This window comes from Neomonachus schauinslandi, chromosome 5, assembly GCF_002201575.2.
Source record: "Neomonachus schauinslandi chromosome 5, ASM220157v2, whole genome shotgun sequence".
Lineage (NCBI taxonomy): Eukaryota > Metazoa > Chordata > Mammalia > Carnivora > Phocidae > Neomonachus > Neomonachus schauinslandi.
The window spans coordinates 31,638,804-31,654,485 of record NC_058407.1 but is presented as its reverse complement, the minus strand read 5'-3'; the positions used below and the strand labels follow the sequence as shown (position 1 = coordinate 31,654,485).

At 35.4% G+C, this 15,682-nt stretch overlaps 1 protein-coding gene across 1 annotated transcript in view; it reads right to left on the bottom strand.

Annotated features, from left to right (window-relative positions):
- C5H12orf50 (chromosome 5 C12orf50 homolog) overlaps positions 1-14,160 on the bottom strand; it is a 32,735-nt gene extending 18,575 nt beyond the window's left edge. The window contains 3 exon segments of the mRNA XM_021687512.1: positions 11,307-11,427; positions 11,978-12,097; positions 14,107-14,160. Of these exon segments, the coding sequence (XP_021543187.1) occupies positions 11,307-11,427; positions 11,978-12,097; positions 14,107-14,160 (295 nt within the window).
- Between the last annotated feature and the right edge of the window lie 1,522 nt (positions 14,161-15,682).

Here is a 15,682-nt window from a genome sequence, read left to right as displayed (position 1 = left end):
TTTCTTTCTTTCTTTCTTTCTTTCTTTCTTTCTTTCTTTCTTTCTTTTCTCTTTTTCTTTCTTAGTGTGAGAGAGAGAGAGAGCAAGCACATGCACAAGTCCGGGGGAGAGGGGGACAGAAGGAGAGAGAGAGAGAAAATCTTAAGTAGGCTCTATGCATAGCGCAGAGCCAGATGTGGGGCTTAATTTCATGACCCTGAGATCATGACCTGAATGGAAATCAAGAGTTGGATGCTTAACTGACTGAGCCACCCAGGTGCCCCTAATAGATTTTCTTGAATAAATACTTGCTGTATGCCCTTAGGACAATTTCCAGACACTTTACTTTGTGTTTAATATATAATTTTCATCAACTATTGTTGCTTCACTGAGGAGCAGATCTGTGAAACTCCTTATGATACATTTTTGAAGGTTAACCTACAATCACAATTTTTTAAATTCAAGTGTAATTATTTACTCCGACTACCAAATTACTCATGATATCTTAGATAAAACCCATGGATAAAAAATATTTTGAAATTATTTTCTTCCAATTGAGTGTTATATCCCCGGGTATATAAACCTATTTTATCAAATAATATTGTGAAATGTTCTTATTAAAATCGGGCCTCACTTTATTTCAGCTTATAAAATATTAACTATCTCCTAACTCTTAGCAAAATTAGGATAATATGCTAGTTCTGTATATTACTTTTAGTTATATGCCTTTCTATTTCATAAACAGATGAGAATAATTTTGATCATTAGCTCATTAATAGATACTTTTCCAATGAAAGTCTACTCTTATGTGCAGTAATTATTCATCAGTGTGCAATGTAATTATGTTGTTTTAATAAATTATGTATTAATAATAATTGTAATAACAACAACCCTAAGGAAATGTGTTTTAAAAATGTGTTAATGACTATGAGATTCCATAGTGTGGAGACTTACTGTCATAGAAAATAAAACAAAAATTTAGATTTCAACTTATATACACATTTTTATTATACTTAAATTTGACAGGTGATCAATAAACTCAAGCATAAAAATATTAGTTTAGGTTAAAAATGTGAAGGAATAGGGGTGCCTGGGGGCTCAGTTGGTTAAGCATCAGACTTTGGCTCAGGTCATGATCTCGGGGTCCTAGGATGCAGCCCCACGTCAGGCTCCCCACTCAGTGGGGAATCTGCTTCTCCTTCTCCCTCTGTCCCTCCCACCACTGATGAACTCATGCTCTCTCTCTCTCTCTCAAATGAATGGATAAAATCTTTTAAAAAATGTGAAGGAAGAAAATGAAAATAGTAGTTTTAGGAAAAGGAAAGATTTATTTTAATTTTTAAAGAAATGTTTAAAGTATTTATTACCTTTTGAAAACTGTCAAATATAACACATATACAGAAGAGTGCACAAATCATCAAATACGCAATGTAATAAACACTCAGGTCAAGAAATAACAGCCCCTCTCTGTCTTCTGCACTTTATATCACTTTCCTTCTCCATTACCCACAAAAGGTATCTTTATCCTGATTTCTAATAATCACTTTGTGGTTTTTCTTATAGTTTCACTACTAGGTATGCATGTCTAAAAATAAAGCTTAATTTTGCTTATTTTTGAACATTTTATAAATGGAATCAAGAGTATGTGTTCTTTTTTCTGTCTTCCATCACTCAACATTGTAACTGTGAGCTGCATCCTTGCTTGCATATTTCTTTTGTTCATTCATTTTCATTACTGTATAGTACTATCTATTGAATGAATGTGCCACAATTTATTTATATATCACACTATTATTCAACAGTTAGGTTATTTCTAGCTTTTGGACATTACCAAAAAATGCTGCTGTGAACATTCTTTTACATGCATCCAGGTGCACATGGGAATGAATTTTTCTAGGATATAGGCTTCAAAAATGGAGTTGCTTGGCCTAAATTATGTGTGACTTTTTCTTGATGAGATCATGCTAGACTGTGTTCCAAAGTGCTCGTTTCATACAGTGCCCAAGAATTCCCAATGCCCTTTGTCTTACCAACAGTGGGTAGATTTTTAAATTTTTGCCAAAATAATGGGTGTTGCTTGATATCTCAAAGTGATTTCCTTTTGCATTTCCTTGATTACTAATAAATTGATCACATTTTCATTTGTTGGTTGACATTTGGATTTCCTATCTTTCAAAATCTTGTTTATGCTTTCTGCGCATTGTTCTAGCACAGGGGTTCTCAACCAGAGATGATTTTACTCCTTCCCCTAGGGAACATTTGGCAATCGCTGGGCATATTTTTTGTTGACACAATCAGGAAGATGCTATTGGCATCTCAAGGGTAAGAGCCAATTTTTTTTGGCTGCTAAACATCCCATAATGCATAGGATAGTCCCCACCCCCACTCCCACCACCACCTCACCACCACCACAACAAAGAACTATCCAGCCCTGAATGTTGATAATGCCTCTACAGAGAAACCGGTTTCATCAGGTTCTCCAGGTTCTCTGTCTTTTGATTTTTCTTCAAATATTGAGTTCAAGTCTTTTATGGCAGTCATATAATGACATATGCTGCAAATATTTTCTCCCCTTCTATGGCTTATCTTTTCTTTCTTTTTTTTTTTTTAAAGATTTTATTTATTTATTTGACAGAGAGAGAGATAGTGAGAGCAGGAACACAAGCAGGGGGAGTGGGAGAGGGAGAAGCAGGCTTCCTGCCGAGCAAGGAGCCCGATGTGGGGACTCGATCCCAGGACCCTGGGATCATGACCTGAGCCGAAGGCAGACGCTTAACGACTGAGCCACCCAGGCGCCCAAATGGCTTATCTTTTCATTCTTCAATGGTGTTTTTGGTGAATACAGATTTTTATTTTAATATATCCAAATTTATTCATCATTTCTTTAATAGTTAATATTTTTTTATGTGCTTATTACCTTCTGAAACCTTTAAAGATTGACCTTATATATTTTGGTTTATAATTTACCCAGAATTGATTTTTATGTATGGTGTCAAAGGAGTTCACTTTCCCCTCATTAACTGAAAAGATCATCCTTTACCCATTGATCGGCCATGCTACCTGTTACAAATCAAGTGTCCATCTCTGCAGGGATCTCCAGCTTCTCACTCTATTCCATTTGTCAATTTGGTTAGCTTTTAGTGAATATGACACTGTCCTAATCTCTATCACTCTATAGGCCTTGATATCTGGTTGAATAAGTGCTGTAATTTTCTTGTTCTTCAAGCAGTCTTGACTGTTCTTGGCTCTTTGCATTTCTACATAAATTTTAGGACCTGTTTGAACTTTGAGATTATTGTTCTTAAATTTTAAAAATATATGATGAGTATCAAATCATATGGCAAATCAAATGTCATCTGATGTTTTAAAAGAGTAATTAAATTTTAATTGTTAAAGGTCAGTATTGATAAAATGTTGGAACTTTTGCAACTATTTAAATTTATGATGAGTTTAATAAAAAAAATGTTTTAAAGACTAATTCATCAAAAATAAAGACCAATGTTCATTATACCTTTCCATTCAGGGTATTAAAATATACATCAGAAGGAGAAAGTTATAGTATAGGAAAAACAGCATATTTAGTGACTGGAAACTCCCCAGTTAAAATATGGAATAAATAATTCAGGTGAATTACTTGGTAATCAAATGATGTAAAAAACTTCATTTAGACAGTTAAATTTACCCTCTCTATAATGGTTAAAACAATGGTGTGCTAAGAGTTTCGATACATAAATTATACTTTTGCTGTTTTACTGTAACTTTCCCATGGGACTTGCATTTCAAGGAAGTACTATAATGTATTTTCTATGAATTTACACAAATAGATCATTTTGGTTACCTTGATTTTTCTACCCAAAGCATAGTTTCATGCCATTAAGATCAATTTTGGTGTGATCAGATATGTTTCATCTAACTCTTTGGAAAAAGATATATATATTTTTAATATTATGTAATAATATAATAATATATATGTTATATATATTATATATAAGTATTATAATAATATTATGTTACTACTATTATAATAATAATATTATGTTTGCCCCATAGTCATTTCTTCCCTCATTTTAGGCAAAGAACATTTGTTTTCCTTTGGGAAACTTCTCCACATCTTCAATCCATTTAATTTGAGTGATGATGACATCCTAGACCTAAGGATTAGCTATTCCCTTGGCCTGAACCATTCCTAGGAATGAACACGTTTCCCACATCATTAGATGAGGTTCAGTGTTAAGGCTTTAGCTTGAAAAAGATTTCTTTGGAGGTTAATTGAAAATGATGATGATAATGATGAGCATACTGAGTGCTTACTCTTTGCCAGGTATTCTTCTAAATTATTAGATATTAACTCATTAAATATCCAAAACAACCCCATGGCATAGGTATTATTACTATCTCTATTATATAGTTGAAGAAATTGGGCCACAGAGATATTACGTTCCCCAAGGTTATTGGGAAGTATGTGGGAAATTGAGATTTTAACCCAGTCTGACTCAGGGTTCTCCATCCTTGCTTATTCTGCCTCCAGGATCCAGATATGAGCTTCTGGAGGCAACCCCAGTATGTGAATGGCAAGAAGTACAGAGCCAAGGGTCGGTAAAGGAAGCCCTGGATCCAGCAGCATCTGAGGTCAGCTCTGTGCTTAATCTCTTCAGTTACATGAGCCAATAATTTCCAGTTTTCTCTTAAATCCGACTGAGGTAGGATTGTCTTCTTAAAATCAGTGTGTGCTGGAGTGGGCTCAGATCAGCAAATGAGAACCAATTATTATTTTGCAAGCCCACTGATGTTACACTGGTAACTTGAAATCATTCATGGTAGGAGTGTTTGCTCTCTGGAAGTTAACAAATGCTGCTTTTTGTTTTGTTTTTATTTTTGATTTTGGTGAAGTGGGGACAGGGAGAACGAGTTTCTTAATGGTTAACAGGACATCAGTGCTTTTCAGCCAAGAGAGTCTTATTTAGTACCATGATAGACTGCCATGTCATGCCCAGACATTTCAAAAATAAACAGCTACTGTCTGTGCTTAATCAATTTTCAAAACAAATTTGATTCTTTTCACGTAGGTGACATGCATGTCATCACCATAATGCAATACTCCCTGCTATAAATCCCTTCCTAACTAAAACACAAATGCACAGGCAAAACATGAAGGTTATAAGAATCTTTTGCTTGAACAATTCAGTTATTTTTAACCAAATAAGTTGTTTTTATTCATAATCTTTGGGAATCGGGTACTATCCTTCCCTTTGCTTGAAAGAGTAAAAATGGTGATTATTTTTATATAATTCATAGAGCTCTTCACCATTGGCTCTTCACCAATTCTTTTTCTTCACTTTTCACTAATTCTTTGGGAACACCCTCATGCAATAGTTTGATTAGGGCATTAGGAACACCTGTATAGATTTTATAATATATTGTAGTATTCTTGCCAAAAATGTTTAACCTAAATCTGATTAACAGAAAACAAATAAACAAATTCCCATTTAAAGGATATTCTACAAAGCAACTAGCCTGAACTCTTTAAAATGTCAACAACAGGGAAGAAAAAAACAAAGAAATGTAGATATTAAAGAGACATGACAACTAATTACAATAAATGATGCTTAATTGGATGCTGGATTGAAAAAACCAAAACAAACAACTATAAAGCTATTGCTATTCATACATAGTTCTGGGAATACATTGTCCTGACAGCTTCTTAGAAAAGCAGAAACTTAAGCCGCAGCCTGGACATACTGAATCAAACTGCAATTTCACTGGATCTCCAAGTAATTTCTGTGAATATTAAATTTTGAGAAGCACTGTTATAATGAACATTATTGGAAAATTACAAACTGTGGATTGAATATCAGACATTAGTATCATATCACGGTTAGATTTCCTCTTATATGTAATAGTCGTATGTAGTGTATTTATGCAGGAGAATGTCCTTAAATTTAGGAGATATATGCTGAAGTATTTAGGGATGAAGTGTCAAATAGTTGCAACTAACACTTGAATGGTTCCAAAAAGGGGGGATAAGTATGTATTGGTACATTATATGCATATATGTAATATAATACTTACATATATGCAACAGCAATAGAGGGAAAAGAAAGTAATTTGACAGAATGTTTATTTGTGCATCTGGTTAAGAGCACTTGGATGGGTGTTCATTGAACTATTCTTGCAACTTTTCTATTAAAAAAATGTTGCAGTAAAAAAAGTTACACTGAAGGTTGGGCTTAACACTCATCAATTTAGCTTAATACTCATCAGTTTAATTGGTGGTCTGGGTGGTGACTGGGAACTTTTTGGGTTGTTTTATTGTTATTGTTGGTTGATATTGTTGTTTTTTTAAGCTCCCACAGTAATTCTAATTGGGAGTCAGAGCTGAGGACCTCTGGATAAGGTGAATACCAGATGGGGTACCTCAGCTTCTGGGCTTCAGATGGTTAAAGGGAAGAAGTCCCACTGTGTGGCCGTAAATACATGCAGAAAATAAGAGAAAGAGGAAACCTTATTTAATGGAAATATACATAATTCAGAAATGCTTGAAGTCCACTGTTTAATATAAATCAAACAGGAAAAAAAGGGAGTTTTCTATTAAATGCAAAGGATCTTAATAGCTTCAAAAAGAAGGCTGCAGGGTAGGGTAATAGAATTAGCCTCTCAAAAGGAAGAAGCCAGATGAGGAGGTCTTATGGGTGAGTCCATTAAAATGGCCAAAAGAACTGATGTATTCTTGAAATGCCATGGAGAGTCTTAGAGTCGGACAGAACTGTGCTTGAATTCAAGTACCCTGCCTCAGATATTTAGCTTCTCTAGGCCTCATTTTGCCAATCTGTAATGGGGATGCTAATAGTATCTATTTGGCAGGTTTTTGTGATGAGGCATGCAAAGTGCCCAATACAGGGCTGCCACAAGAAAATATATAAGAAATTATTTGAAAATACTGAATATGAGATTTTCTTGTTTCTTATAACCCTACTTCATTTTTCTTAAATCATAAAATTTTAGTTTATACAGTCCTAAAGTCTGTGGAGGTCTCAGACCCAAATGTAACCAACAAATGTTAGGCCTAGAAAACTAATATTTCAGTACTTGCCTTTATTTTGTTGTACTTTTGGAAGCACTTTGGACCAAAGGTGAAAACAGACACAGATGAAGAGTTGCCCAGTCCCAACACAAATTGTTCCAGGCATCACCACTGTGTGGATTATGGCATTTACTCTACCTATCTACCTTTCCCCAAAAGAGGAAAGAATTGAGTTGAACAGGTTTTTCCCCCCTCTTATAACCATTAACAATTGTTCTCCCTGCAAACACAAAAGTAGTCTATTTTACCAACTCTAATATTCAAGTCAAAGTGTTTATTAAACTATTTAAGAACCATTTATTAAGTAATGGTTTGCCAAGACTTAGAATAAGAAGATTATGTACATGTATCCATTCAGGCTAGGCCTAAAGTGAGCTGATCTAAAGTTCATTTCACTGGCCAGATAGTCAGCTGTCCAAAGCACCTTAAGACACTGACTTAGAAAAAAATAAGAATCAAATTATTATTAAGTTATTCATTATAGAATAACATGGCAATTAGGCAAGGAGGTGAGAATTTGCTTCAGTGTTTGAGCTACTGTGTTTTGAAATCATCCTTAACAAAACTTAGGAAATTTCTTAGGGAGAACAGTTTGTCTGAATATGCTAACCTCTCAAGTATACCATGGAAGAAAGAATACATACCTACCATGCTTGCAAAGAAAATATGAAATATAGTCGGAAATGCCTACCAAATATCAACTGAATTATGTTTTCTTTTTTTTACCCTTTTTTAAAAAAGAAAGATTTTATTTATTTATTTGACAGAGAAAGACACAGTGAGAGAGGGAACACAAGCAGGCGGAGTGGGAGAGGGAGAAGCAGGCTGTCTGCTGAGCAGAGAGCCCGATGCGGGACTCGATCCCAGCAACCTGGGATCATGACCTGAGCCAAAGGCTCAGAATGTTTACATTCAGGATTCTAGGAGGAGTGAAATAGAAAAATAGGTCATAGGGTGAAATGCATGTAATTGAGATCATGGGGTGGGGGTGGTAATTAGCATTTGGATATGAATAAGAAAGAGTGACAGAGATGGGGAGGATAAGATCAGTGAAGAATTGAGTTCAAGGAACTGAGAAGCTAGGGTGATGGGCATATCATACATTTATATATTGAAATCACCAAGAATTGACACATGAGTACTGTTAGAGGGACAATGAGCCTAGAGTTCAGACTTTTGAAAAACCAGGAGGGACGGGGATGGATGTAAACAGAGGCAAGAAAAACAAACAAAAAAACCCCCCAAAACCACAGCAACACTGAGGGGTAACAATGATATAATCCATTGGCATTAGATACAAGCTGGATGGTTTTAGGGAGAAGAGAAAGAGAACTTGAAATTGGCAATGAGGACCAAGGGAACCTTCTACCTCGCCTCCAGGTCAAATGCTACTTGAGAACTGGGAGAAAAAACAGCCATTTGGAGAGCGCTGCGGGAGAAGTAGGGTCCGTAGAAGGAAATTATGCTTACATTAGCTGTGGATATGAAGGGAAAGTTCAGAGAGGAAGTTGAGAAAGAACCCTGCTGATATTTGAAGGTTGGGGAAGGGTGGATGAAAGGGATCAAATAAGGATAGGAGTGAGTCACCTAAGAGATGGGGTTTCTGGTATTCACTAATGTGAAATCGTAGAAAATACATACATGGGTCTCTGCCCCCAATTCCTGGCACAGAGCTCCTAAGAGCCTTGTAATTTCCTAAATAACAAGAGTACTAGGAGCACCTTTCATTCTAATATTTGGGTTTTGACCCTAGTTCCTGACCTAGAACTCAAATCTCAGAATCTCCTGGGTGATAGGAGTGTCCTTTGTTCTAATGAGGTGACTCTGGGTGGGCTCCTGATAGCTATAGGAAGGGCGGTGGTCAGCAGAAAGATCAAGCCGTGATTAGAAGCTTGGAAATTTCAGCACCTTCTTCCCTATGCTCCAGGAAGGAGAGAGGGGCTGGATACTGAGTTAATAATCAATTATGTCTACATGATGAAGCTTCCATAAAAATTCCAAAAGTATGAGATTAGAAGAGCTTCCAAATTGGTGAACACATCCATATAGTGGAAAGATAGCACACCCAACCCCACAACAGAAGCTCCTGTGCTCTGGATCCTTCCAGACCTTGCTTTATGTACCTCTACATCTGGCTGTTCATCTGTATCCTTTACGATATCTTATATAATAAACTGGTAAATGTAAGTAACTGTTTCCCTGAGTTCAGGGAAATGATAGAATCCGAGGAGGGAGATCATGGGAACCTCCAATTTGTAGCCAAGTTAGACAGAAGTTTGAGTAGCCTGGGGACCTATGATTGACATCTGACGTAGTGGCAGGGGGAATCTTTTGGAGCCCTTAGTCCATGGGGTCTGTGCTAATTCCTGGTACTGTTAGAACTGAAGTGTAGGACACCCAAGTGGTGTTGTAGAGTGTTGCTGGGAAAAAAATCATTGATGTGGGAAAAAATCCTCCCATCTGGTGTCTGGACTGTTGTATGGTAGTAGTATGAGAACCCATGAGAAACACACAGGAGTGTTTTTATCGTTCAAAGACAAACTGAGATAAATAGAAATAAAAGGCAGAATGAAATTAGTCCTGGTGAATTCAAATCAGGTAAGTGGACATGATGGGGGGTGTGTGGGAGGGTGGGATGGGTGTATGGGTCTCCCTCTTATGCCCTATAGATGGAGGAAAGGAGATATGAGAAAGCAGGGTATTAGCAGCCTGTGAAACCCACCTATCTCTCTTACAATGGAGGTACAATGCCTAGGGTTTGGTCCCAGTGCTTGGGTCTAGTCTTGACCCTATCGAGAGGAAAGCTTACTCCAAGAGTCAGGCTCAGCCTTGATACCTGTTCAAGAAGTTAAGACTTCCAGAAAAGCCAGAAGTAATCTTTGACCACCAGATTCTATGTCTAAAAATTAGAGTAATAAAATATATCCCTACAGAACTTAGCCCAGGGTGGTATAACAATGGGGGGTCCCAAAAATTGTCAGTTATACAGCCATTCTACCCTTTTTTGGCAGAGAGGTGCAGTCTGTTTTCCTCTAGTCCTGAATGAACTCGTTTGAAAGATAGTTAATTTTATCACAGACCATTAAGAAGCAAACTATGAACAAGATATAAGGAATTTAGTACAACGTTCCTGGTAAAATAAAATTACACTCTATGTAAACCAATGAAGCCAAGTTGATCAGTTAGTAGGTGCAATCACTCTCACTACAGTGGGTCCCCAGTATTTTCAGTGGTCATCTATCCATCCCCCATCCATCTATCCATTCATCCAATCTTACTGAGCGTCTATGCTCTAGACACTGCGGAGAGCATTGGTAAGGAAACTAGTTATGAGCTCCATCCTCATGATGTTTAGTCTAGTGAGGAGGAGAATCATTGATTAAGGTATTGGATATATGATGAATGCCATGAAGTCAGAGTTTTCCAGAAGAACCTAACAAGGGGACCTAATTTTTACCATTTGCCAAAGGATTATCTGAAGCCAATTTTTCAGATCCCAAAGGATTGATATCCTTAAGCTCATTTCTAGAATGAGTCCATTATGAAAAATACGAGGGCCACAGCAGAAAGTGGTAGAGCTACAGCACCAGGGAAACCTGACGGTCCCAACTTCTTAAGCAAGCTTCTCATCACTCACTGATTTAGGGTATGGTGTCCTCTCTATCTCCTTTCCAGAAGCTACACTGAGGTTCACCACAAAGAAGAGTCTCAGTATCATCTAGGAAGGCTGAATTGTGCCACAGCTTTTGCAGCAATGGGATTGCATTTTCTCCCAGTTGAAGCTTAGAAAGAACCGCATATATAGCTGCTTTTCTAGAAGCTGAAGTGTGCAGCTCAGAGCATGCCCTTGCTCTCCCTACCTATAAGATAGGTTTCTGCACATTCACAGGGAGCAATAGTGAGGCATGACCTCTAAGCTTGGCTCCAGTTGTATGATGCTTTGCTGAGACACAATTTCCTTCTACCTAGTGAGGTCAGTAGCCGTTTCACATTCAGAGGAATAAAGTCCACTTTAGATATGCACAGAGAGAGTGTAACTTGCTCTTTGTTCACTTCATCTTGTTAGCTACTTGATGGCTTATTCTAAGCTTTATGTCATGATTCTTGATAGAATCATCCCAAATCATCCATTGGCTATTAAACCATACTCATTTTGCCCTGCTTTATTCAATGTATCATTCTATGCTGCTACTCCAAAACCACATTATAATATGGTATGTCCATGTTATTTAAAAAATATACTTACTGCTACTTGGTGGCAAAAATAATCCATTGATATTGCGAGGTTTGCTGTGATAAAAGATACAACTGATCTTCACACAACCAAGAGGTTGCGTTTCCCAGAAGCATGAAATGCTGCAGTTTTGCTAGACAAAGGAGGTGGGGGAAATGTAATGATCAGATACCATATTCAAAATAAATTCAATGTGCTACAGCACAACGCAATGTGACAAAACTATCCCAATTACTGATTTAGGATCATGTGTATCTCCTGAGTTTCAGTATTTCAAAACTCTGCTATTTAAAAGATACAATAGATATTTCAAAAACGTATGCCACCATTTTTTATAAGAATTTAAGTTGAACAGCATGCAAAATGCGTAATATTAAGTAGTGGAAGAAAGAATCATTTTTTTTCCTCTATTGTTTTGTAAGAGTACATAGTTCTAGAGGGGAGGGGGGAGGGGGATGGGTTAGCCTGGTGGTGGGTATTGAGGAGGGCACGTTCTGCATGGAGCACTGGGTGTTATGCATAAACAATGAATCATGGAACACTACATCTAAAACTAATGATGTAATGTATGGTGATTAACATAACATAATTAAAAAAAGAAAAAAAAAGAGTACATAGTTCAGTCTTATGAAGAGAGACGCTTTTTTTTTTTTAACAAACATGATGATGGTGAGTAATTCTACCTGCATTTCCATGTGTCTAAATCTGCAAAGTGGATCTAAACATTTTCCCTCTCTCCATAATGAGCACACAGTGTCACTGCCAAGGGCCTCTTCACAGTGTCGGAATCGGCACTGGGAACCCTGCAAGTAAAAAGGAAACAGTATGGAAAACTCAACGTACTAGCGTTAGTGTTCAACAACAGTAAGTTACTAATTAATTAAGGAAAATATGACTAGATCAAATTAGAATCACAAAAAATACTGCAAAATAAGGTCGTAAGTCTAAATTTTAGCAAATTTGTTTAATTTTAGTGAGAGACTGACAATATAATCTAGTACAACATGCCACAAGTCACTGATAAAATGCTACTTTTTGTTATCAGTTAATCCATATGATTCACTAAGAATAAACATATGATACCACTGATATTCTTGATCGCAATCCAATGATGGAACAATTTAATTTAGCTTTCTGGAAAAAGATAGTTTTTTGTTTTGTTTTGTTTTATTTAAGAATCACAAGCCATATTCAAATGGTGGAGATGATCTCTATTAGTCAATCTTTATTAGATAATGTTTTCTTATTCTATTGGAGATACTGTTAAGTGTGTTTTTACAGGGAAAGTGAATGGGGCTTAAACTTTATATTATTGTGGAATTTTTTAGCACATTATGCTACATTAAATGTATATCCTTTATACCCTTGGTCTACAAGATAAACAACTGTGCCAATACACATATACATATACCAACAAAAGCAGATGTGGATTATTTTAATGGGCTGCTAGTACTTTTTTTAATTCTATGTCTTTTACACATAGGCCCACACTTGGAAAAACTGCAGGCTGTTGTCTTTCTGACAGAGAGGTATGTGACATTCAATAAAAATATTCCATGAAGTTCTGTCTTTTGACACATGTTCCATGTTTTTTTCTTATTTTTTCTCACTTTCTTACTCCTGTCTTCACAATTTCCCCCTTTTAAAAGTGGATCTGTGGATCTTGTAGTACAAGATAGTGGACAGGGCTAGATAAACCAGTATTTGAACTCCTGGTTCCATTATTTGTCCATAGTTACAAAGTAAATACATTTCCTCACCCTGTCTGTGCTTCAGTGTCCTCATCTGTAAAAAGGGAATAAAATTTGCCTCTCACAGATTGTAAAAATTATATGAGGAAGGTATCGTGGTTGCTATTGCTATTGTTATGTATTCATTTAATTTTTTATTGAGAATTTACCACCCATCGGTCATGGTGCTAGGTACTTTGGGATACAGCAGTGAAACAGACAAAACTCTCTGCACACACAGAATATAAATATTATTATTATTTATCATCTCTAGGTTTAATCATAAGGGGACAGGCAAATAAGTGAGCACTGGGTGTTATAGGAAACATAAATTATTGAACACTACATCTGAAACTAATGATGTACTATAAGTTAGCTAACTGAATAAAAAAAAAAAAGTGGATCAAATTCTTATGGTCAAAGAGGTTGACTCCACTCAGGCTTCCTAGCAGAGATAAGTCACTTTAAATCAGACACATTGTGTCTTTCATTCAGGCATGAACATGAAGCTCCAACTTTCTACATTTATTTGGTTTCATTGAGGTCCATTAATCCTAATCTCTTTAATATCTTTATTATTTATTTAATATCTTTATTTATATCTTTATTTAATATCTTTTAGCCTTACAAACTTGAATTCAAATTTGGCTAATTTGTTTATAATACTTCTTTTCCTTTTTCCATGTTATCAAATATTCGCTGTTAGACTATTGACAGGAAAATTCAGTAACTGGGTTAATGGATTTCAAATAGGGAATCAATTAGATTTATTAAACTAAGTTTGATAGTGAGCTGCATTTAACTTTTTGAATTAACATGTTTGGAATCACATTAACTGTAACAATATGATATATCATATAACGTTTCAGTATGTTTGAAACTATATCATAATTTTAATTTCCTCAGAGAAATTCAGTATGTCAAAAATACATGATAAGCTTTTACTTCAGATTTTAAATATGTAAAGTATTTTTCAGGAAAATAGTAAATTTTGACTCAGCAATACAAATTATTGCCATATCTTCCTTCATTCTACTAAAAAGCTTAAGCATGTGAAGTACCATAAATTGTACAATATTTACCTTTATGCATGTGGAATTAAAAAAGAAATAGCAGTCATTCCCAACTTCTGCCATTTTCAACTCTCTTGCTGCTAATCCAATGTTTTTTAATATAAGAATTGCAGGAATGCAAATATAAGAACTATCAGTGTGTAAGGGGGAAAAAGAATTTCTTTTCCACAGTCTTTCAGGCTATCAGTAATATTCCTTTAAAACTGACCTCCTGTTGACAGTATATTACACAATAGATAATTCTTAAAGAAATTTAAATTAGAAGATACCTTCTCTAGCTTTGCAGAAATGTTCAAAGTGGTTGCTAGTAAGCACACAAACTCAAACTTCCAGAATTTTCCTCATTGTTACCTAATCCATTGTTTGCTCATCATAAATGACCTCATACGTAACTGTAGGCTAGCCTACCTTCGTGAATTCTGTATAGTATTTCTCTTCCCCAATTCTAGTATATTAACCAAATAGGCCAGTAAAAAAAAAAAACGTTTTATCTTTAATGTTCTGATTGACTTTGGGACATAAGCTAGTTCATAATTTCATAATTAAAAAGTATTACGTATTTCATGAGTAAATAGCTGTTTTCTAAACTCTCATTTCTAGATATGGTTTGGAAAAAAACTAAAATTTTTTAATAAGTAAATATACTATCTATACTCCAAGATAATATAATTATTTAAATATATACTCACTGCTATCCATTGAATTGGGAAAAAAAAAAAAAATCATTCAGACTGTGTTATTTTAATAGGTACCTGAAAATAATTGGACTATTTATTCATCTTGTAGCTATATTCCATTCATTTTTCATCCATCATAAAAGGAGGAAGAGCTTCTTCCTATAACAGAAAGGTCCAGAGTGTCTATAAATTTTGAGAATTTGTTGAAGACAAAGTGAAGTACTCGGATTCCCAGAATGAGACATTTCAACCAGCAGTTACTGAGGTCTTTCTTCATAAAGGCATATGGATTCTCACTTTAGTTAAGTAAAACAGGCCAACTGGTATGAACTTTCTGAATACTTTAAGGTAAAAATCTAAGAAATAAAATAAGGAATTAAAATTTAGAAAAGAGTTGTTTGCCTATAACTGTAAATAAGAGAAAAAATAAAAAGAAATAGGCAGTATTAAAAGTAAGTGAAGAAATAGAGAATAAAAATTTGGCTAAACCCTTGAAAATATTAGCAAAAATATATATATATTAAAAAACTTAATATCTTGCCTTCTGTTTTGCCGTAACTTCTAACTCTAGAACAATAAAATACCCATTTTAAGCACATAAGTTACTGAGAAAAACTTCTAAGAATTATCTTTAAGTGGTCTTTGCCTCCAGATAAAAACTCCCTCTCTGCCTATCAGCTTTTGGCTGCATGGATTATTTCCAAATACTGTTACCAAACACCATTATTGCATGATTACATGCAACATCATGATTAAAGTCATTGTGAGAATCCCTGTTTTACATCGGGGAAAGGATGAGAAAATGTTTTTACCTTTTGGAGTATGTTGGGAAAAATTACATTCCATTAGACACAGCAAAAACAGGTCAAACCAAAATGGGGATTTTTTTTTTTTTTTTTCCTTTTTGG